The sequence below is a fragment of the Crotalus tigris genome, unplaced genomic scaffold (genome assembly GCF_016545835.1).
Source record: "Crotalus tigris isolate CLP2741 ecotype Arizona unplaced genomic scaffold, ASM1654583v1 scf7180000021317.425702, whole genome shotgun sequence".
NCBI lineage: Eukaryota > Metazoa > Chordata > Lepidosauria > Squamata > Viperidae > Crotalus > Crotalus tigris.
In genome coordinates this window covers 238,791-263,973 of record NW_024098451.1, presented here as the reverse complement: position 1 = coordinate 263,973, position 25,183 = coordinate 238,791, and the positions used below count along the sequence as shown (strand labels likewise).

The 25,183-nt window shown below is 41.5% G+C and overlaps 1 protein-coding gene across 1 annotated transcript in view; it reads left to right on the top strand.

Annotated features, from left to right (window-relative positions):
- Nucleotides 1-21,897, top strand: part of LOC120320300 — a 33,934-nt gene extending 12,037 nt beyond the window's left edge. The window contains exons 9-14 of the mRNA XM_039369900.1: nucleotides 7,444-7,634; nucleotides 10,425-10,507; nucleotides 11,190-11,326; nucleotides 13,213-13,337; nucleotides 14,085-14,220; nucleotides 21,655-21,897. Coding sequence (XP_039225834.1) covers nucleotides 7,444-7,634; nucleotides 10,425-10,507; nucleotides 11,190-11,326; nucleotides 13,213-13,337; nucleotides 14,085-14,220; nucleotides 21,655-21,897 — 915 coding nt within the window. The remainder of the gene's footprint in view (nucleotides 1-7,443; nucleotides 7,635-10,424; nucleotides 10,508-11,189; nucleotides 11,327-13,212; nucleotides 13,338-14,084; nucleotides 14,221-21,654) is intronic.
- Nucleotides 21,898-25,183: the final 3,286 nt, after the last annotated feature.

The window sequence follows — 25,183 nt, the reverse complement described above, 5'->3', positions numbered from 1 at the left end:
TTCAATTTCCCACACTGCCTCCGAAGCACCCTGGATTTCAATGAGAAATTAGAATAGCAATTCTTAACTACATTAGTACATTAAAAATTACACATTAACTACCAGATATGACTGTCCCAAATGTACTCAGACTAGAATTAACCTCAGAAAAATATTCTTCTTCTTGAGCCATATCCATTATTGGACGTTGGCGATCATGTTGGCGATCCTGTTTTTATCAGCAGCTGCACGAAAAAGTGCTGCAGAGTTTTGTCCAAACCAGTCCCTTAGATTTTGAAGCCACGATGTTCTTCTTCTGCCTGGACCTCGTTTGCCTTCAATCTTTCCCTGAGGAAGAAAAAATATACATGTATAGAATTACTTCAATTATTGCCCTCTCCTTCTCTCCCTTTCAGTATCCCCTCCGGTTCTGATCAAGGCAGATTTAGGACTGAAAAAAGGATTGCCTTAGGCACTACCTAAGTTATGACATAATTATATATCCGAGAAGGATTGTTCCTAAATTTACTGATACTGGTCAGTCCTGAGCATTTGCTGGTCCTGGGCATCTGTGCGGACACTGCATTATTGCACTGCTCCTACCCATGTATTCTAACTTTGGAACACCACAACAAACATCCTATCTTTGACTCACTCTCTTCTTATATTATTTTCTGAACATGTTGCATGAACATTTTTTCAACGCATCTTTATTAAAGATCCTTTGGTTCTCTTATAAAAGAACACAAATATGTAGCATGTGAGTTCAGATATGCTTCTGCTATGGCTTACTGAGCTAAGTACTATGGCTAATTTTCTTCTTCTTTTAAGCAGTATGCTATAATTTACAAACCCAAATGTTGTTTGCATATTTTTCTATGTTTTTCTTCCAAAACAAAACAAAATGGTTTAGCACAATGTGATAATTTGGCCTCTGTTGTATGAATGAATGCATTATGTCCCACTGGGAAAAAAGCATAGAAGCCAAAGGTAATCATCACATGAACATGAGCAACAGATTGTGGGTTTGGAGGAAAGGGTAGACAAAAGGACAGACGATCTGGTTTAGAATAAATAGACATGCATGTACCTTTTAAAAAAGTGAAAAATAAGGAGAAAAAAAAGCTGATCAACAAAACCTTTTCATTGTTATTCCCACCAGGAAGCTAGTGGGTGCTATTTCAAGAACTGGTGAAGCTAATAATATTTATTCTACTTTTCATTCTCTACCTTCTAATTTCCATTGCAGGAGATCATCCCTCCACCTGCATAAAAAACAGGAAGGGATTTTGTCTTTCTTTCTATGAGTTATTTTGCTCTATTTCCATTGGAAATCAAAATGGAAATAGGTTGGCTTCTTTTATGAGTAGTCTAGAAAGAAATAGGTGTACTGTCTATCATTAATAGGAACACTTCAATTTTCAGATACCTTGTGAAGGAGCAAAATTCCATGGCAGCTCATCCTTTCTGTGACCATATGTCTGTGGAGCTTCTCAATCATCCAGGCCAAGGATGAGAAGCGAAACATTTTCAAGGAAAAAAACCAAGAAAATCCAGTTGCCTTTTGAAAAGCCCCTTTGGGACTACTCTGGCCATGCTGATTGCATTGCAGATCATAGAATAAATGTGCATTATCTATATTACTTTTTCAACATTGAATTCAATCTTCAGTGAAATCTTTATGTAAAACTTGGTCAACTCATTAAAAGTGAACTTTACTGAATATAGATCTCTCTTATTCGTGGATCAGTTGTGTTATGAAAATATTTCATAGGTTTAGGGTTTCTCTATAAATAAAGAACTGGAATATGGGAGCATTTTTTAAAAAAAAGATGGACTTGAAATATTTGAATATATAGATTAAAAAGCTGTAGTTTTATTGCAGTTCTCACCTTTCCAGTGACTTGCCTACTTTCCTTTTTAGTTGGTTGTTCTCAAGAAATTAACAGTCAGGCAACTTGCACAATTTTCTGCCACTGATGGAGCTCTGAAGACATCTAAAGATGTTGAGAGTGTGATGAATCTTATAACAACCACTACACTGACAGAATACATTAATGAATTCAGCAGACAGGTATGACAGCAGATCAGGCCGCATTACATTTTGTGAAGTGTTTGCAACCATCAAGGCTGCATTTAATTATGTTGATTTTGCTATTCCCTCAAATCTTTCAGGTTTGCATGACATACTGAACTACAAACTATTGTTTGATTCACCTACATAATTTCATATACTTTATTTATTTAATGTGTATGTAACCTTTTTGTTTTTACAAATAACAAGCATTTTCCACACACCTTCCTCCTATTTTCTTACAGCAACAATCCTGAGGTAGGTTGAGATGAGAGAGACTGACTGGCCGAAAATCATACTTAGAGTCCACATAATATGGATCTCATGCATTGATTTTAGTAAACTTTCTAAAATTATGTATCATTCATTTTCTCTGGACACATTGGAAAGCTACCTTTTCCATCTTTGAGTCTTGATTCAGGTATAAAATACATCCTTTTTTTAAAAAAAAATGTGGATCTATTCCCCATCTTTCCTTCCTTACAACTCTTACATATTTGGTCATCATGATATGAAAAAGATGTTGAAACTCTAGAAAGAGTACAGGGAAAAGCAACAAAAATGATTAGGGGATTGGAAGTGAAAATATATGAAGAAAGGTTGCAGGAATTGGGTATGAATAGAATAGAATAGACAGATTAGGGGTGACATAATAGCAGTCTTTAAATATCTAAGGGGCTGCCACAAAGTTCATTTTATTCTCCAAACCACCTGAGGGCAGGGCAAGAAGTAACGGATGGAAGTTTAAGAAAGAGAGATTCAACCTAGATGTCAACGCTGCTAACATTGGATGTTCCTGTCAGTTAGAACAATTAATCAGTGAAACAGTTTGCCGTCAGACATTATGTGTGCTCCATCACTGAAGGTTTTCAAGAAGAGATTGGATACCCATTTGACTACATCATGGTATAGGGCCTCCTATTTGAGCAGGGGATTGGACTAGAAGACCTCCAAAGTCCCTTTCAACTCTGTTATTCTTCCAATGAGTATTATAGCCTAGATCAGGGCTTTTCAACCGGTGGTACTTTAGCACCTGGCAGGTGGTACGCGACCCCTAGTGGGGGAGGGAATGAGCTAAAGCAGCACTGCGCAGGCCTGGAAGAGGGCTGAGCAGAAGCCTCAGGATCTGCATGCACGGCTGCATTCCGGTTGGAGCTTCTGGTGCACCCAGAAGAGAAGAGGAGGAGGAGGAGGCGGATGGAAAGAGGAGAAGCTATTAAAGGAGCAGGTTTTGGCAGGAGAGGGAGAGAGAAAAAAACACACGGAAAGAGAAGAGAAGAGGCTTTTGTTAGTGGAGCAGTGAGGAGAGAGCGAGTGAGAGACTTTTGTGAGCAATGTATGAGTGAGTGAAAGAGCGAGTGAGGAGCTTTTGCGAGCAAAGGATGAGAGGAAAAGGGAAAAGTGAGGGGGAGAAGGGAAAAAGAAAAGGCGTTGACTTCCGACTTACTCTGCTGCAATAGAACAGGCATGTGAAACTCGCGACGTCATGTGACGTTGCGCAATGTATCACGACTTTTTCCCCATTGCCGGCAATGGGGTGGGTGCGGTTTCGGCATGATGCATCCAGCCCACAGGCCGGCAGTTTGACAGAAGGAAGCATTAACATTGAACCTCAACTTTTTACTTTTTAATTTTCCATAATATTATAAACTAGCCATTTCTATAACAACAAATGAATCTAACCAGTAAAGCCCAAAATCCCCCCCTTTTTTAGTCATCAGGTTTTTGACACCTTGCTAAGCATTGGTGGTACTTGAATATTATCATGTCCTAAAAGTGGTACAATCTGTGAAAAGGTTGAAAAGCCCTGGCCTAGATGCAGTGAGAAGGAGATTAGAGTTCATTAGCAGGACGTGACTGTTTTATTCTAAGGTAGTTTCAGACAGAACAGGTACCTTGAAACAGAAGTGCATCCATCAAGGGAAATCGTTGGATAGATGTCAAGCATACGCATAATTGCAAAGCTTTTGTCAAAGTCTCATCTGATTATCAGAGAGTCCCACAACATCTAATTTCTGCTTTCATCTAATACCTCTCTTGAGAAATAATTCAGTCACACTTTTCTGCTTGATCATCCTTTTCCTTTCAAGGACAATGTCAGCCTGCCAAAGGAGATCCAAGCCAGCCTCCTGGAGCACTTGCTGGTGGCTGCCCAGCCCACCCTTCGAAAGTCAGATGATGTGGAGTTGACGCTCTGGATGATGCAATACCTCCCAAAACTGATCTCAGGAATAAACAGTTCACTTGTTCCACTCTTATTTGAGGATCTGGAGACCCGAAATTGTTCTGCTGTCAATGTTGTGTATGAGCTCTATTACTTATTTACATTTTTTCATTTCAATAAGTTCTTCAATTCTGTTATTTTTATAAGTGCCGTATTAATTATTATTGTTATAGCTATGTCACATCATGTCATATGTCATATATCATATACCTATCACATATCATATATACCATATCTACCTACTGGATTTATAAGGCTGTCCAATTAAAAATGTGACTTTACTAGTTCTAGTAAATATCTTTTATTATATTATGTTATATGTTACAGACTGGAGAGTACAGGAGATGCAAAACAATTGACGTTCCTAAGACATTCATGGCTAAGAGGGATTCTTTATTTTTTCCTGACAACACAGTCAACCCTAAGCTGGCTATGTAGGCAAGAGCCTTCATGGCACCTGCGCCTGCCTGTCTTGCATATCAGAACTTTGTGAGCACTTTGCATTCTTTCTGAATGGTTGAGAGTAATAATACTTTTTCTGTATTACAGAGTAACTCTGTTAAACGACTCTCTTGGTCAATTTGGCAATGCTACCCAACGGAAAATTTATGAAGCCATCCTTAGGGTGATCTCAGGTAACTAGCAGTCCCAGTGCTTTAAGCTGTACCAAGCAAAAGGCTCATGTGCTGCATTTTGGATGGAGGGGGCAGAGCAGCAGAGACTATAAGGGGTGAAGGACACGTTTGCCAGACCCCCATTCAGCTGACTTCATTAGATGCCTTAGGAGGTCCCCGTATCTGCACCGCTCTGCCCTTGGATCCTCAAATGGAGCTCATAGTGTTGACTTATCTTTTACAAAGTTCTTGTAATGATGTTAAAATAATACATAAGAGGAACTTTGCATAAATTAATAGTGTCAATGTTTTAAATAAATGGGAATATGATTATTACTAGGGATGCAGGCTTTGCTGTCATCCTCAGTAAGGGTATATATTTTTTTAATTTTGGAAGAATCAAGCTTGATATTTCAAATATTAAACATCCTGATGATGATTTTACTTGAGAAATTTAAAAATTTCAAATAGGAAAGATCTGACCTGATTTGTATTGGAATGTCTTTTGTCCTCCCTTCCTTGACTTCTTCAGCCTCCTCTCTTCGATGCTATGCTTCAAGCACCAATTTTTGGGTGTTTCTAGAAGAGACATTTCAGGGTTTTATTGACTTCCTGACTCTGAAGGATCTGGAAACTTTAATTCCCCCCTCTGACCTACAAAAGGTACGGTTGTTATTCACTGACATCAAAATTGTATCTAATTATTCATGCAGAATTTTTTTTCCTTCCTAATAATTTTCCTGCTTTTTTCAGATGTGTGGAGGTTGATCTGTTGGTTGTGACAGGAATTGATTAGCTGGCTTGTTGAACAAGCCTGACGTTGTGGGCTGAGAGAAAGGGATAGGCCCAAAGTCACCCGGCTGGATTTCTTTCCTCAGCCAGAACTAGAAGACACAGTCTCCCGATTTCTAGCCCAATTCCTTAACCACTAGACCAAACTGTCTCTCAATCATTCATGCAGGAATGACTCATGAAAAATGTTCCCATTAGCCAACACCAAATAACCAATACCCGTGGATCTGCATTCCCCCTCCCCTCCCAATTATCTATTTTCCTATAGTACTTCTTGCTACCTCACTATGCTAAAGAGTCTAATAATAAACTATCTAATATGGAACAAGTGGTATGACTGGTTGGAGACTAGAAATAATAGAGGAGAATAAATGTGGAAAGGTCAAAAGTGGAAAATGTGTGTATAATAATGTATAGTAATAATAATATGTATTATTCTTAGTATGAAGTATAGTATGAAGGAAGAAAAATGCAAATAAGAAACAATGGGGCAACAAGGACAAATATTTTAAAGAAGAAGGAAATGTAAATAATAGAAGATTACCGTTACGAAATCGCTGTTAAAAAAGGGGGAGAAGTATGTACTGTGTGTGTATGTGTGTTATGTTATGTTTTGTTTTGTTTTGTTGGTTTAAAAAATAAAAAATTAAAAATATTTTAAAAAAATAAAATAAAGAGTCTCTAGTCTGATTTGGATGCTGATTTTCTATTCTTTTTCTTATTTTCAGCTTGTGAATACAGTTCCAGCAGATGATCTGGCTGATTTGTTTTCTAGAGAGGGATTCATTGATGATGGTCCTTTCTTGACTGCTATGTTAAAGATTTATAATAAAACTGGGTTATTTCTTGACAGACTTAACCAGAAAAATATTATTGTAAGAAACAATTATAGCTTATTTACCAAACCATTATAAAGTGAACTTTAAGTATAATAATTATGTACAGTATAAACATTATTATTAATTAAATGTAATATAGCTGCCCACTCCAGGGACTCTGGGTAACTTACAAAATGTAATACTAAATTAAACAATTAAAGAAAAACGTTGTAAAAGGCAGACTGAACTAAAAATAGCCAATAAAACAAAGTATCCCCCTCCTGAAATATCCCCGGCCTGGGGGGGATAACCCCTAGGCTTTAGGGGCTCTCTGGAACCCCAGGAAAGATGCTGGGGGCCACCACAGAAAAGGTGTGCTTTCTCAGATCTGTGACAATTTTTAACAGAAGGGATCCACCCTGCTAAATGTACCCCCAAAAAGGGAGGGGCAAGACAGGCAGTCTCTCAGGTAACTAGGCCTTATGCTGTGTAAGCCTTTGAAGGTAAGTACCAGCATCTTGAATTGCACTCATGGCACAGCCGAGACACGTTGCCATAACAGAAGTGCCTGTTGCTGCTCGCACTGCTGCATTTTGAACCAGCTATAACTTCCATAACTGTGTTTCGCAACCTCAGTGCAGACTGAGAATTGAAGTCCACTCCAGATGTCTTAAAGTTGCTGTGGTTGAGAAACACTGTTCCAGATGATTCAAGGGTATCTGAAATGCTTGCATGCCTGCAAGTCCTCCTGGTCAAGGAAAGGGCATAATTGGCACACAAGGTGTACCTGTGCATTGTTGTTTTTTGATTGTTCTCATCCCTGGTTAGATTTCTGGCACTCATAACTTAGTTCTATGGCTTTCCTGAAAGGGAGGGGAGGGAAGGATGCAAGGGGCGAATTTATTTTTAAAATAACTTAGTTCTATGGCTTTCTTCTTGCAGAACATTCTTCCAAACAGCACCAAGACAGCTCTTTTGGCCGGAGTGTGGCCCAGCGTGGTTTCTAGCAGCAAAGAGACAGAGGTGTCCTTGTGGCTTGATAGCCGCTTGGCTCATTCCTTCATGTTTCTTAATGGTGATATATTGAATGCTAGTGAGACCTTGAACACCAGCTGTGAGACATTCCAAAAAATGTAAGTATGTGGCCATATCAGTATGCTGACATGGAGTTCTACCTCAGTTTGGAACTCTCCAGATATAGACAACACTGCAGTATAAAACTAATGAGAATTAGGGGTGGAGGAGCCAGAGCTGGACCAACTTTTTTTTTTTATTGAAAATTTTTAGATATTTTTACAAAAAGCAAAAAAAACCCAAAAAAACCAACCCTCACCCACCCACCCCAACCCTCCTTCTCCATCCCCCCCGATCTTCCCAGAGCTGAGTATAGGCTTAATTAAAATTTTTAAGAATCTTAAAAAAATTGAAAAAATATAAATCATAAATATATCTAAATACCTTACATAAACAATTTATAAAGTAATTAACAATAAAATATATGTAAAAAAAGCATACGTATTAAAAGGAAAAAGTACTTGAAAGAAAAAAAGATAATAAAAAAGAAAAAAAAGAGAAAGAAGAAAAGAGATATAAAAAAAGTACAATCTATAAAATATTAAAATTTATATACAAGTTATTAGAAAGCTAAATGGTATTTTTTATATCCAATTTATATTGTGTAAAATTTATCCATTTTTCCCATACCGCAAAGAATTTCTCTTGCGATTGCTCCTTTAAGAAAGCTGAAATCTTTGCCATTTCCGCCAAATAAGAAACTTTAAAAAACCATTCTTGCAAGGTAGGCAAAGATTCCTTCTTCCAATATTGCCCTACTAACAGCCTAGCGGCCGTAATCAAATTTAACATCAACATAACTTCCTTAGCCTCACAATCAGTAACAATACCTAACAAAAACAATTGTGGGGTAAATTTTACCCTCTTTCTAAAAATTCTTTGAATATTCCACCATATCTTAATCCAAAAAACTTTTATATTTTTACACGACCACCAAATATGATAATAAGTAGCATCCAAACAACCACATCTCCAACATTTAGGCTGTAAGTCAGGATACATACGAGACATTTTTTGTGGATCAAGGTGCCATCTGTAAAACATTTTGTAAAAATTCTCCCTTATGCTCTGGGCTTGTGTAAATTTAACATTCCTCACCCAGATGGTTTCCCAGGTATCTAGTAGAACTGGTTCACCAAAATTTTGTGCCCATTTAATCATACATTCTTTAATTAGTTCTGATTCTGAGTCCGAGCTGGACCAACTTTTTGTGAAACAAATAAATCTAACTCAGAATAGGTGGCATAGAACTCTGTCTCGTGTTTCAACAACACCACTCATCATTTTTTTAAAAAAATAATTGTTTTCTATAAGCAATTATAGTGGTGGTGGCGCAGTGGTTAGAATGCAATTGTTGTTAGTTGCAAAGTCGTGTCCGACCCATCGCCACCCCATGGACAACGTTCCTCCAGGCCTTCCTGTCCTCTACCATCTTCTGGAGTCCATTTAAGCTCACGCCTACTGCTTCAGTGACTCCATCCAGCAACCTCTTTCTTTGTTGTCCCCTTATTGGACACCTTCCGACCTGAGGGGCTCATCTTCTAGCACAGTGTTTCTTAACCTTGACAATTTTAAGGCATGTGGACTTCAACTCCCAGAATTCCACAGCCAGCAACTCTGGGAGTTGAAGTCCACATGCCTTAAAATTGTCAAGGTTGAGAAACACTGTTCTAGCATCATATCTTTTTTCCTTTTGGTACTGTCCATGGGGTTTTCATGGCAAAGATACTGGAGTGGGTTGCCATTTCCTTCTCCAGTGGATCACATTTTGTCAGAACTCTCTGCTATGACCTGTCCGTCTTGGGTGGCCCTGCACGGCATAGCTCATAGCTTCATTGAGTTACGCAAGCGCCTTCACCATGACAAGGCAGTAATCCATGAAGGAGTTAGAATGCAGTAATGCAAGTTAACTCTCTGCTCACTCCAGGAGTTCGATCCTGACTAGCTCAAGGTTGATTCAGCCTTCCATCCTTCCGAGGTCAATAAAACGAGGATCCAGATTGAGAGGGAGGTAAAGCACTGTTGGGTGATATATAAGTCTAAGTGGTATTGCTATAAGCATTTTAGGATGAGAGTATTTGTAAGGACCTGCCTCCGTTTTCCTACTAAAAAAGTAGAACTCTTGAAACTTGCATCATTTCAAAAGGAACTTTTATTGGCAGGTATAGACAGCAGGAAATCTAGGCAGGATCTGAGGGCTTTCCCACCTGAAACAATAGGTAAAACCGGCACAGTGGTAACCCCACCCCAACTGTCCATTGTCGGTTCAAACAGGCCAATCCATAGGTGACAACGAGCTGTGGGAAACGAAACAATAAAGTGCCTCTCTCAAGGTTGTTAGGTCTTTGCTTGTTTCCTCCCTCCGCACTGAGATAAGACAGATGGCCCGAGGCATTCCATTCACACCCCAAAGAGGATACATCAAAGCAGATAGAGGAAATGTTCTACCTGTACTACAAAGCCCCCTAGTCACTCCCTTCCCCCCTAGGAGAATGGCAGAACCCGAACAGTTTAAACACAGAGAATATAAGGAAGTAATAAAAACGAGGGTTCTGAAAATATTGTCAGTTTTCGTTCCCATCATTGATACATTCAATGATGTTTCTTTTCTAATGTCTTCAATTCAACATTTTATTTATGTTCTGCTTGTTGCAACTTATATTACAGCCAATAAGATTTTGAATATTCTGAAGCAAAGAATTGGGTTTTTTTTATGTGTTTATCTAATACTTTGGCTAAGTAGTGGTCAAGTAGTAAAGCTAATGAGTTTGCAAGAAAGAAGTCTGCTTCTCTGAGTTATTTCTTTCTGTCTAATGGCCAATATTTACTCCATACCTCTTTTTCTGCAGAGTGAACAAACTGAATGAAAATATTGTGATGTTCAAAGACAAGGAAGAAAAAATGTACTTTTCCATCAAAGCTTATTTGACTGGTAAGCATTCAGACCACGGGAGAAGTTCTCTTTCTGTTTCCATTTACAGTCCCTACCTCTAACTATACATGGCAAACATGTAACACCTTCTCAGATCAGAACATGGCACAAGGACCTTCACATCAGAATGAGGTTCATTAAGTCTCTACAAATCTTAAATGCAGCTTGAAATAGATTGGCTTATAAAAGCAGATGTCCACCTAAGCTGGAGCCCTCATGTAAAAAATGTCTATTGAAACTTATGCACATAAAGTTCCCCTCATAAGTCTAAAGTAGGAAGAAAAAATCAAATATCAAATCAAAATCAAAGTGCTTAGTGTAGTAGAAATCCCTTATTTATGTGCAACTATGACAGTGTGGCACATCTGTCTTGATCTCAGATCTTGGAGTTGAGCTGACCACAGACCTGTCCTGCTGGTTTTCTGCCAGGAACAATCAGAAAGAGAAAGATACCAGTAATTGCCACCTGTCTTGATCCCATAACATTGCTAACTCCTCATTCTAAGGATTGTGTTAATATTAGCTAGTTTGTTTATAGCATTTTCTGGGGTTTTTTAAAAAATGCAAGTGCTTTAAAATACTTACAAAACTGTAAAATAAAAGTCAGGATAAAAATCTATTGAAGAGACCAATGTCTGGAACTAGGCTTCTTTAAAAGCAACTAAAATTATCTTTCATACAGCAAGCAAAAGCAGACCCCGATGCTACAATGCCAGCAATCCAGAGAAGTCCAATTGGCTTGCGATGTATCTTGGGAACTACATCCGTTACAGCAGTGCCAGAGATATGCGTTTACTCACAAACAACAGTGCTGCCATAGTACGTATTACTGCTGGAATTGTTTTAAACCCAATGTGTTGGAAAGACTGAGGTCTGAACAAATTCTCTTTAGAAAATAATCTTATACTTGATACGTTTATTGTTGATTTTTATTCAACCCACAGGAATGACATCACATTGTTTAGAACAATGGAACGATCAATGGGGCCTCTGCTGTGGGGTCAGTAAAACTAAGATAGCAACTCTGATTAACGGGCAGAGTTTTAATTACCCAGCCATGGTTGCTATCTTGACTTTTTTGACCCCATGTGAATAAACATTTAGAATATATTCAAAATATTTTGTATACATCTTTTTCTTGGTTAAGTTTATTATTTTCTATTACAGAACAGAAGAATAGAATAGAATGTAATGCAGAACAGAATAGAATGGAATGGAATGCAGAACAGAACAGAACAGAATAGGTCAGTGGTGGCGAGCCTATGGCACTCCTAAGCCTTCAGCTGGGTTTTATAAAACCTGTAAGGACCCATCCCACTTTGCATCTTAAGAAGACAGAACTCTTGGAATATTTCTTCCAACAGGCATCTTTATTAAGAGAAAATGGTTGCAGGCATTCTAGACAGGACTTGAGGGCCATCCCGACCATTCAAGGTTTTAAGTGTTCCCAAGCAGCCACCCCCCCCCCCCCACCATCTTTCCAGCGACCATCCCAAGCGTTACATTTCCACTCCCTTTTCCTCACGGCCGGCGGAAGGGAGACTTTAGAGAGGAGTAGATGAAAGCTGATGGGCCCTATTGTTATGGTCAGTCCTTTTGGTGGTATCCACATTCAGTCCCTTTGAAGTTGTAATGAAGGAAGTGAGAGCCATAAAACCCCTTTGCTCATCCCCCTTCCCCTTCGTAGTATGACAGAATCCAGAGAGGACAGAAATGGGGTTTTCCATAGTCGATAACTAGAGATGAAATATATAATTGGATTCTGACAAAATCTTTTCGCTTTAGGCCTCTACTGCCGTGTACACACAAAAAAAGGTTCAATCAACCAGTCAATTTCAACTTCTTGCAGGGAAAAAAAAAGATCTTGCGAAATTGGAATTGATTGATTGAACTTTTTAGTCCCACCCAGTCTGCTGTTACCACCGCAATCACGCCCACCCAATGGGCCATACCTATCCGGCATCCGACGATGCATAAGTGGGTTTTGGGTTGCAGTTTGGGCACTCGGTCTCTAAAAGGTTCGTCATCACTGGAATAGGTTTTATTTGGCCAAGTGTGATTAGGCACACAAGGAATTTGTCTCTGGTGCAGAAGCTCTCAATGAACATGTGAAGCAACAGAGTAATAATAATGGTAACAGTAACAATAACAATAAGAGGGGGTAGTACAGAAGACGAAAAGGAGAATAATAATATAACAGCTTTACAACAAGGATCAACATACCTAAACCTAAGATAGTACCGTGAAGGTTAGGTGTTCAGCTGAATGATGGCATGGGGGAAAAAACTGAGGAGATACAAAATCAGTTTGCTTATAGCATTTCACCATCACATGATTTATCTGAAAAAATTCTACAGGGGTTTGGACCCCCCCCCCCAGTCCAAGGAGAGAGCCAGAGAAAACAGCCAGCTTTTTAAAGATTCCCAAGATAATCAGGGTGGGAAACATATGGATCTTTGGAGGATGCTGTTTCCCAGAGCAGGTGTGTGTCAGAGAAATCAGGCTTCCTGGCTACTGATAGGTAGCCTTGTTTTAATCAAAGGGAACTGGAGAATATTCATCTGCCTGATTGTACAAGACCAATAGAAACTATTGGAGATACCTGGGACCCTCAGATTAAATTTGTGATCCATTTAAATATATAAAATTTGCTGGATGGTCCCTCCCATACTGGAAAGTTATTACAGAGATTTTTATTTTCTTAGTTTCAAGATCTTGCTTTTAACCGAGACAACCTGGAGCTGATCAACAGAAATAAAATCCGTAAGGATTTGGCAGAAATGTATGCTACAGCATTATTTACCCTTGACTCAGATTTCAATCTTGACAGGTGAGTGGAAATGTCTTTTTGGTGCGATTAAGATATTTTAATTATATCCCCAATAACTATAACATTTAGGGGAAAGGGCCTTGGTGGATAAGCAAACATTTTGCAGGTATAAATAAGACTCAGAATTGATGAAACTGCTCCTCCAGATAACATGTAAGAGCAGAAATTCAGAGAAAAGTATTTGAGTGCTGATAGTTGAAAAATACATCTGTGAAATTCTCTCCACATGACAAGAAAATCTGCATAATTCCATTTTGTGGAAATAGAAATTTCCAATTCTGTAGAGTGAATGTATAGAATGGGGTGGGGAAACAGAGTTGGGGGTCCAATCTGGCCCTATATGTTTTAGCTCTCTTTGTTGGTCTCTCAGCAGCCTGAAACAGCTATTATATGAAGCAAATTGTAACTTGTGCATTAGCAGCAACACTAGTTAATTAATCTTGCTTGAGCCTGAAAAAAGCTAAGCAGGCTCATATATGATCAATACTTGGATGGAGGACCATTAGGTTTAGGTGAACAGGGCCTTTTGCTATGAGTACCCTCCTTCCAAGTGAATGCATCACCATAAAGCCACCATCAAAGGCATCCATGAAAAATAGGATATGTACATCAAGCGGTAGCTATAGCAGAGCATCCATTCAAGAGATTCACAGCAGCTTCCTAGAATTAACCCAAACCAAAGGATATGCAAAGGATATGAATTTAAGATAAATCTGAAGCTGCTATTGGGCTTTGCTTTCTTCTCAGCCTTCCAGATCAACTCATTTGTTTTGCGCAACATTCAACCTTGATCTCCAGTCTGAGCCCAGCAGAGGCCTTGAGCTTCATTGCCCGGGTCAATCACCATTGCAGCTCTTCCAAACCGTCTGCTTCTGACCGTCAGGTGAACTCGCTCAGCTTTTATATTTACACATCCTATGACAAGGGTTGCTCAGAAAATGATAATCCTAAATTCATGATACACATCGAAGCTTATTCCTGAAGGGAGGTTTATGGGCACCGCTGGGATTGGGAGGTAAAAGCAAACTGGGACAGCCAGCCTTCCCAGGTATCTTTTCCATAAAGTCTAAATCAAAGAACATGGTACAGTTTAATAGTATTTGTTTTTTGGTTAAATATGCAATCTAAATAAGCCAATTGGCTTTCTTTTTCATGCTCTTTGAAAACCCAATATTTTTTCTGGTGGGAGGTCACTCTTCTATTCTATTCTCAGTTGGACATTGTTGTGGTTCACCAGAGACTAGGACAGAGAAACTTCCCTTATATGCTAATGTAGAGTTATTCCACAATGATGGAATCAAATTGGTATTATGGGAAATGTACTGAGAAGGTGCATCTTTCGCCCCTCCTGCCTTTGATGTAAAAGATGGCAGAAGCTGCTGGATAAAGTAAGAGAGAATGTAGAAGTAGGGAGAAGTGGCTGATGGTCCTTTATGGTGATCCCACGGAGCTGATTGGAAACCTGGTGGGTAAATGGACAAACGCTTGTCAAGGATGGGATTCTCCTACAAGCAGAGGCCTGGGAAGTAAGTATAAATAGCATTTTTCACATTTGTGTGCCACAGGCACAGAGGGTGGGGACTGTAGCCCGGGACAACAGAGAGAACTATCTGTGTTGCATGCATGGGTTCTTTGGTTTTGATGTACAGATGTTTTCTTATTCAGAAACCAATTCCAACAATGCAACTTGCCAATCGTCAGCCATATATTCATCACCATTATAACCATCTCTCACCCTTTGTTCTGCGGGTCTCCCCCCCCCCCGAACCCTGTCCTGCTGCTAGTAATCAGCTGCTGTTTGGTCTGTCTCTTAGTTGGGGATTGGTTTGGACTCTGTTGAAAGAGGAACAAAGACCAATTTAAAAGAATTGGACTCTGCCAAAATCAGAAATACCTAGAGACATTGGCCAAGACTGGAGGGGAGAGGGTGTGGCTACAGCTCCCAGGCAGCCAATAGGAATGGTGCAGAACTTGATCCCTCTCCACACTGTCAACGACATCATTGATGTGCTTATCCATGACAAAAATTGTATTGAGAGAAAAGGGAAACCTGTTTAAAATCTAGAGCAGGTCAAGACAACATTCTGCTTCCTCAGTTGTGGACTAGGATTGAGACCAAGGCAATGTCTCTGGATGAGATGGGGGGGCACATAAATTCCATCACAGTCAAACAATACATATCAGGAGGATATATCATACAAAAGTGACTCCCTGGGTATCTTGTGTTGTGCTTAAGAGGAAACTATGTGGAACTCTAGGCCTGTTAATGCTCAGAAAATGTCATATCATAATAAGATAGTAAGTAAAGCTCTTAAAGGAGACCATTTGCCCTCCCATTCCTTGGCCTGAGAAGCAAAGTCAAAATCAGAATTAAATGGTGACTTAGAAATTGAACTGAAGTTTCTAAGGCTCTGTCAGAATCCAATTATATTTCATCTCTAGTTATCAACTATAGAAAACCCCATTTCTGCCTTCTCTGGATTCTGTCATACGATGAAGGGAAGGGGGTGAACAAAGGGGCTTTATGGCCCTCACTTCCTTCGGTACACTTCAAAGGAACTGGATGTGTATATCACCAAAAGGACTAACCATAACAATGGGGCTATTACCTTCATGTAATTCTCTCTGAAGTCTCCATCCAGCTGGCAGTAAGGAAAAGGGGGTGGGAGTGTAATGCCTGAGACTGTCGCTGGAAGAAGGGGGTGATTGGGTGGGGCTACTGGGGAACCCCTTAAAACCTTGAATGGGAGAGCTTGGACCCCAAGTCCTGTCTAGAACACCTGCAACCATCTCTTAATAAAGGATGCCTGTTGGAAGAATTATTCCAAGAGTTCTGTCTTCTTAAGATGCAAAGTGGGGTGGGTCTTTACATTAGACAGGACTCGCAAAATTAATCCACCTGGAAGGGAGACCCTTGCCAGGGGATTTTGCAAAAAATTACCATGTCAGACAATGGAGCAATAAAGGGGGAAAACTCCCCGGAAAGAGAGCTGCTGCCCCGACTGGAACCTTGCCAGATGTCGGGATCCAAGAGGTCAGATTGCTCAGGAAAAGAAGTGGTGGAGACACGGGACCACAAGCCTCGCTGGTCAATGGGCATTGGAAAGAAAAGCGAGTGGGGAAAGGAATCAAGAAAGGTGACCCTGAGACGGGGGGGGGGGGGGCAAGCAACCAGAATGGAAGCAGGAGATGGAGAAATCCCTGCACACAAGTGAAGAGGGAGAAAGCTGAGCACCGTACTCAGACTGGATCTTAGAGAAAGCTATTGACCTGATGAAGAGAACTCTCAGCTCCCTAAGAGAGGAGAATCCTGAGCCCTACGGCCGCCCCAGTTCCTGGAGTTGCAAAGGGAGAGACACCGAGGGGGACGTGGAACCTTCAGCCCCAGGGACATCTGCTGATCCAGTAGTCCCCACCCCCTACCGAACCACAGATGGCGATCTGGACGGAAGACACTACCACCAACAATGGAGGCACCAATCCATTCCAAAACATCCACCGTTGGAGATGAAATTCAAAGGGGACCCAACACGCTTGGGGTTTTTCCTAACCCAAGTCCTCAGACATCCCCAGCGACAAAGCCCGCATCCGGATCGTGCAATCTGCCCTGGATGGACCGGCTGCAGATTGGGTGTTGAACGTGCACGACTCCAATGCCCCAGAATTCAACGACTTCAACCGTTTCATGTCCTCTCTGAGAACGCGATTTGAAGACTCCCCTGACTGATCGCAAAGCCTGCGAAAGGATAAAAACGATGAGGCAAGGCAAATGCCCAGTGGCTGAATATACATAAGAATTCCGGGCCATTGCCAGCAAACTGAATTGGCCAGAAGACATCCTCCTTGGCCATTTCAAAGATGGACTAAATTATGACCTATATGATGCTTGCCTGCCCCGAGGGGAGCCACACCAACTTGAGGAATGGTACGTCTTGGCAGAGGAAGCAGAGATCGACATATTGAAGAGACACCGCCAAGGAAAACAATGGAGCTGCTCCCCGCCTGAGTTGAGACACAAACCAGTGAAACCATTGGCTACAGCCAAGAAGCAAATGGGGTGTTTCAAGTTTGTAAGAGAAGGGCATCGAGCTGTAGAATGCCGCTCCAAAGCCCCCCAGCACAACCCAGACAGATCCCCAATCAGCAAATCCGGAAAGTCTTCAGCTAAGCCAAAAGAAACTGCCATGAGAATGATGGAAATTGCAGAACCCCCCACTTCTGCTCATCAGGGGGAAAGAACTCCAGCCTACACTGCAGGGCCGGTGGACGCCTCAGATGACAGCTCGGAGGGCGAACCCCTGGTAAGTGGACACATCGCACCCATCCTCAAGACAGTGACTATATTAATTCCCCCCATGCCCGAAGCCGTGAAGGTGAAAGCCTTAATAGACTCTGGCTGCACCTGCTGCCTCATTAGCCCGACACTAGTGGGGAATCTGGGCATTCCGTCGAGGAGACTGGAACAACCAATCTCATTTGGCCAGTTAGATGGATCCATAGCAGGGGGGGTGCCAGTTACCCTAGCCACTCTACCAATACACCTCTCCCTGGGCAAACATAAGGAAGATATAACATTTGTGGTGACCCCAGGCATGGAATGCCCAATGATCCTAGGGATGGAATGGTTAAAAAAATGGAACCCCTGGGTAAATTGGAGGATGACAGAAATCAAATTCCCAAAGGGGGACCCTATGGACTTAAAACCCCAAGGGGGGCTACCAGAATCAAGAATAGAAAAAGCATCCATGGGAGAGGAAAAGGGACGAACAGAAATACCAGAGGAATACAGAGACCTTGCTGAGGTTTTCAGTGAGGAGAGGGCGGATGAGCTCCCCCCCCACTGACCCACAGACTGTGCCATTGAATTCAAGCCTGGGCAAAACTCCCGAAGCCCAGATTATACTCCATGAGCCCAAAGGAGAAGGAGGAAATGGAAAGATTCATAAAAAAAAATCTAGAGAGATGGTGCATTGAGCCAGCCAAGCCTAAAGTGGCTGCCCCGGTCCTCTTTAGAGAGAAGAAGGATGGCTCTTTACGCTTATGCGTCGATTATAGGGCCCTGAATACAATCAGTGAAAGCAACCTATACCCTCTGCCCCTCATGAAAGACATGCTGTCACACCTCTCGAAAGGGAAAACATTTTCTAAACTAGACCTAAGGGAAGCTTACTATTGTGTGAGAATTAAGGAAGGGGACAAATGGGAGACCGCATTTAACTGCCCCATGGGGTGCTATCAATTCAAAGTCTTGCCATTTGGATTACAAGGGGGCCCTGCAGTCTTTATGCAATTAATCAATGACATTGTAAGGGAGCACCTGTTTAAGGGGGTCCTTGTTTACTTGGACGACATTCTTATCTTCACCGAAACAAAAGAGGAACATGTCAACCTTGTCAGAGCGGTTTGAAAAAAGCTGCGAGCTGCCCACCTATATGCCAAACTCTCAAAATGTGAATTCCTCCAGGAAAGGATAGACTACCTAGGTTATCACATATCCCCCCAGGGCATTGAAATGGACCCTGAGTAGGTCAGAGGAGTATTAGATTGGGCACCACCCCGCACAAGAAAGCAACTACAAAGTTTCCTGGGCTTTGCAAATTTTTACCGCCAATTCATCCCCTCATTTGCCCAGATAGCCTTGCCCCTCACTAACTTACTAAAAACGAAGGGAGCATCCTCAGTAAAACCTAGCCAGCCACTAACATGGACAATGGAGTGCTAAGCAGCGTTTGAGAGACTAAAGAGATTTTTTTTTGGTTTGAGAGACTAAAGAGACTTTTTTTTGCCGATCTAGTACTAAGGCACCCAGACATGGATAAGCCCTTCGTAATACAGGCAGATGCAAGTGATGTGGCAGTGGGGGCTGTTCTATTACAAGAAAACAATGATGGAGTATTGCAATCCTGTGCATATACATCCAAGAAACTCACGGAAACAGAACAGCGTTGGCCTGTATGGGAGAAGGAGGCATACGGGATACATTGGGCATTACTCATGTGGCGACAGTTCCTGGAAGGCAACAAAATCCCCTTCCAGGTGTGGACTGATCACAAAAATTTGGAAGCCCTGAAAGCGCCCAGGAAACTCAATCCCAAACAAGCCCGCTGGTCCCAGCATTTTCACCAGTTCCAATTTAAGCTCAAACATTTACCAGGGAGAAAGAACTCACATGCCCCAATATAACAGCGCACGAACCACAGACTCTAAACCAATAATTGCAGAGTCACAACTGGCAGCACCAGTAACCACAAGAACTCAAGCTAAATTAAAACCACAACTGGACAGCCAAACTGGAATTGAATTGAGAAAAAGTTTGGAAAAAATGTGTGCACAATGAGAGACGGGTTGCCTTGGGTAGGGGAAAAGTTATATATACCAACAACCCAAAGAGTCACATTCATGCAGCTTTGCCATGACACGAAATCATCAGGGCATTTTGGATTTGTAAAAAGTTTACACTTAATTAAATGGCAATTTTGGTGGCCATCAATAAAAAAGGACATAGAAAGTTATGTAGCCAACTGCCCAAAATGTGCGACTGCAAAGAGGTTGCAAGGGAAATCTCCAGGACTATTACAACCAGTGGCAAATCCCTCAGCCCCCTGGAGGGAAATAGCCATGGATTTTATAGTGGAATTGCCAGAAAGCAATGGGAATATGGTTGTCTGGACGGTCACGGACTTGTTTTCCAAACAGGTGCATTTTATCCCTTGCCAAAAGATTCCCACCACAAAAGCCTTAGCGAAACTTTTCATCCAGCACATTTACAGATTGCATGGGGCACCCCAACGCATCATCTCTGATAGGGGAGTGCAATTTACGTCTGCATTTTGGAAGGAATTTTTATCCCTTTTACGAACCACTCAAGGACTGACATGTAGCCACCACCCACAAGGGAATGGGAGGGGGGGCTGAAAACAGAACGTTGTCATTCAGTACTCGAGCAATATCTAAGATGTTTTCTTAATTTCCAACAGACCGGGTGGGCGGACTTACTCCCTTTTGCAGAAGTTGCCTACAATAATGCAGTCCAGTCCAGCACAGGTTACACTCCTTTTCAAATAGCCAATGGTCAAAGTTTCAACCCCATGCCAGAATTAACCCCAAACGAACCAACAATCCCATCACTGAAAGAATGGATGGAACAATTATAAGACACCTGGCCAATAGTTAGAAAAGCACTAGATGAAGCTAGGCAGGCATACAAAGCACAAGCCGATAAAAAAAGGGTTGAGCCTACACCATACATTATAGGAGAAATGGTGTACTTATCTACAAAATTCCTAAAGTCCCTAAAAAACTTGGACCATAATATACAGGACCTTTTCCAATTAAAAGAATCATAAACCCAGTAACAGTAGAATTAGAATTACCCCAAAATCTCAGGCACCCAATTTTTCATTGCAGCTTGCTGAAAAGAGAGCATCAGTTACCTTTACGGCCAAAAATCCCCCCCCCCCACCTCCAATCATGGTGGAGGGCGAATAACACTTCGAAATAAAGGAAATCCTTGACTCTAGGAGATATCATGGAGTGACTCAGTACCTAGTTGCCTGGAAACACCTCCCTGCCTCACAAAACAAATGGGTCCATAAACGTCATGTCAGAGCCCCGAAGTTATTAAAGAAGTTTCACACAGAGTATCCTAACAAGCCTGACCAACTTTTATACCTGTTTTGTTTTCTTTCAGGTGGATCTGTCTTTTTTTTAAGGGGGCAGGATGTCAGAATCCAATTATATTTCATCTCTAGTTATCAACTATAGAAAACCCCATTTCTGCCTTCTCTGGATTCTGTCATACGATGAAGGGAAGGGGGTGAACAAAGGGGTTTTACGGCCCTCACTTCCTTCAGTACACTTCAAAGGAACTGGATGTGTATATCACCAAAAGGACTAACCATAACAATGGGGCTATTACCTTCATGTAATTCTCTCTGAAGTCTCCATCCAGCTGGCAGTAAGGAAAAGGGGGTGGGAGTGTAATGCCTGAGACTGTCGCTGGAAGAAGGGGGTGATTGGGTGGGACTACTGGGGAACCCCTTAAAACCTTGAATGGGAGAGCTTGTACCCCAAGTCCTGTCTAGAACGCCTGCAACCATTTTCTCTTAATAAAGGATGCCTGTTGGAAGAATTATTCCAAGAATTCTGTCTTCTTAAGATGCAAAGTGGGGTGGGTCCTTACAGGATCAAGGACAGGGCTTTTCAACAAACAAATATACACAAACAAATCAAATGTTGTCATGGAATTTTTTCCAAGTCAATTTTGTATTCCACATATCTCAACTTTAAATAATTTCTATCTTATTCTCTTTTCCAGCTTGCTTATATGCTTGTGGCTCAAGTCAAGACATTTGATAAACAGACCTTAATAGCTTTGGGGCAACAAGCAGTGGGACTCACCACTGGTCAGATGTCAGATCTAACAGCAGAAGACCTGACAGATCACAAGGTTCTGGAATCACTCGGGCAAGTCAAGGGCTGGAACAGAGGACAATTCCAGATTCTGGTAAACAAGATTCTCCTCAATTACAAGGTAAATCTTGTGACTTCCCATTTCTGATCTGGTAATATCAATGAGTGTCACCAAATGGAGAGAGAATGCCAGCTCACTACACATATGCAAATTAGGAAGCAGGCCTCAACCATGTTTTCCCCTCCTGTCTCTGGAATAGTTTCTTGTCTGCTATCACCCTCACTCTCCCATTAATGCCTGCCCTGCCAGGGCACCCACAGGGAAGTTTTAAAAAGTCAAAATTGCAGTCATAGTCACCATCTCGAATTTTAAATTTACCCGTAGAGCCTTGCACCCTGTTTTGTATGTACCATTGAGGCTTACAAAAGCGTATCTGCCAAAAGTGACACTAAGATCTGAATAGATCTTCTCTACAATGGTTTCAGTTGGCAAGTGGAGCTTCAAACGTAATTTTTTAATGCTGGGAAAGAAAAAAAAATGTAGGGAAATGTCTCTGGGATAGTTGAATTGGCAAAAAGAGGCTTCTGCTGGTTCCCAGTTCACAATATCACCACATGAAAGAAGAGATAAAGAAGAAAGCAAGAGAGTGAGAGAAGTGACATGGTCATCTTCTGAAATGTGTGCCCGTTTTGTGTAATGAGACAAAGGATGGATGTGGAAAGGTAATTCCCCACTTGTCCACAATCTTCTTTCCCAATAGATTTCCACTGAAAACGGATGGGTGTCTGTTTCTCTGGTTGGGGAGAGGAGAAGCCCTGCTAACCAAACAGGCAGGGCTTCTCCTCTCCCCAACCAGAGAAAGAGCATTATGGAAGAGGCAAAGTAGCAAGGGAAACAATTAGCCTCAATCTCTCTTCTCTTGGAATTTCCTCCTCTTTCAGGACAGTGGGCAAAGGGGATCAGAGGAAGAGGGAAGAGGTTGGGTAGGGTGCTTGATAGCAATAGAGGGCATTTAACTTCCACCCCCAAATCTAGGCAAATCCTGCCAGATTTATGCCTTGACCATCTGCCTCATTCTTCCTGCAGCTAGACACAGTTGAGAAATTTGAGCATCTCGGTACTCTGGCAGAAGGCTTGCCGGGTAACAGTTTTGACACCATGGCAGCCAGTTTCGTGGTTAAGCTGGCCAAGAATGTGAGCTTCCAGAGAGCTTTCAGAAAAAGTTCTGATCATGTGAAGAAGGCCTTTGTCAGTAAGGTAAGAGGGGGAAAGTGACTATGAGAAATATTGGAAAAGGGGTAGGTCTCTTTAGGATTGCTAGATAAATGAATAAATAGACAAGTTTCAACAAGCTGCATCTGCTGTAAATCAAAGAATGTGAGAGTTGGAAGGTCTTTGCAGCCCAATCCTTGCTCTGTGTAGGAAAGTCTCCCTGGCAGTTAGCTCTGAAGCAATGGTTGGAGATCAACAATAAAAGCCCCCCCCCCCCACACACACACTTTGGCCCCTGCCTTGCTGTAGTTATTTCAGAGACAAATTTGCCCAGTCTTGCTGCTGCTTCTTTTTTCTTCTGTCAGCTGCTGCTGAAGAAAGATACAGTGGTGTGTAGAGATTTACAGCCCTATAGCTTCCCCACCTTCCACCTGGATTAAGAATAAATATTGAAAATTGTCATTACGTTTCTTATTTATTTTGCTCTCCCAAAAGCAACCTCTGAGTAATAAAAGTCCTTAATTGTAAATAAGCATACAAAAGTATTGAGTAATGCATTTGACAAAGTAGACCACAACCTACTTCATGGTAAGATGAAACAATGTACGATAGACAGCTTCACCACAAGATGGATTCGTAACAGGCTGACCAACTGCATTCAGTGGAACTACATCTACATGGAGGAAAGCATGCAGTGGGGTACCTCAAGGTTCTGTTTAGGCCCAGTTCTTTTCAATATCTTCATAAATGATGTAGATGAGAGAATAGAAGGGGAACTTATTAAAGTTGTAGATGACACCAAGCTTGGGAGAATTGCCAACACTTTAGAAGATAGACTCAAGATTCAAAAGGATCTTGACAGACTTGAACATTCGGCCCTATCCAACAAGAGGCAGTTCAGTGGTTAGGAAAGGAAGGTCCTGCACTTAGGCAGGAAAAATCAAATGCACAGGTATAGAATGGGTAGTACTTGGCTCTGCAGTAGTAATGGTGAGAGAGATCCAAGTCTCTGTGGATCACAGCTTAAGTGTGAGTCAACAATCTACTGTAGCTGCCAAAGGCTGCATCAACAGGAATAGCATCAAGATCATGGGAAGTGGTAATAGTGCTTTATACTGCACTTGGAATACTGTGTCCAGTTCTGGTAACCACAACACAAGAAAGATGCTGAGACCCTAGAAAGAGTTCAGAGAACAATAACAAGGGTTAGGGGTGACAGGATAACTGTCTTCTAATACTTGAAGGGCTGTCACAGGGAAGAGAGCATCGATTTATTCTCCATAGCACCTGAGGGTAGGGCAAGAAGCAATGGGTGGAAGCTTGTCAGAGGGTGATTCAACCTGGAATTAATTTCTTGACAGTGAGAACAATTAATCAATGGAACTGCTTGCCTCCTGGAGTTGTGAGTGCTCCATCGCTGGAGGCTTTCAAAAAAAGATAGGACAGTCATTTGTCCAGGATGATATAAAGACTTCTGCCCTGAGCAGGGGGTTGGATTAGAAGACCTCCAAGATCCCATCCAATCCTATGATTCATAAGTCCTTCCCACAAGGTCATTGGGGATTATGACCCTGTGCAGAAAGGGTCTAGCTATGCAGAATTGGCTCCTCGTTGCTTTCTCTTCTCTTCCTCATTCTCTTCTCTGTTTCTTCTCCATTCATTAACCTTCCCTCCACTAATTTTCTGGAGTTTGGTCCCCCACTTTTAAACAGATATTCTGCTTGCATGCACCTTTTAAAACCTGCTGGTTAGAGCAGTGTGACTGACTTTCTTTGGGACATTTGCAGATCCTCTCAAACTCCTCCTCTCTTGGTGACATCTTAAATAATGTTCCAGATGACTTAATCGAATTTGTTCCCAATTCACTGCTGGTATTTGGAGGCCAAACTCCAGATCTCCACAAAATCAACGAGAAATCGTGGTCTCCACAACAGGTAGGGCTCTGGACACATTTGCTGGCTGAACCAGGGCAGACTCCTGCATTTCTTGCTTTTAATGTGCTTTTCTCATTCCAGGCAGCAGTCATGTTTGGAGATATCTTCACCAGGATTGATAACTACACAATGTGAGTTCTGGGCCCCTAATAGTAGAGTAAGCGAGGATCTTGTGGTAAGAAGGAGAAAAACAAGATAGAGCAGCCAGAGATGATATTTATTTGTCTATTTATCCCTTCAAATAGTACAAGATATTTCAATTGTATACTGTATGGGGAATGTTGACA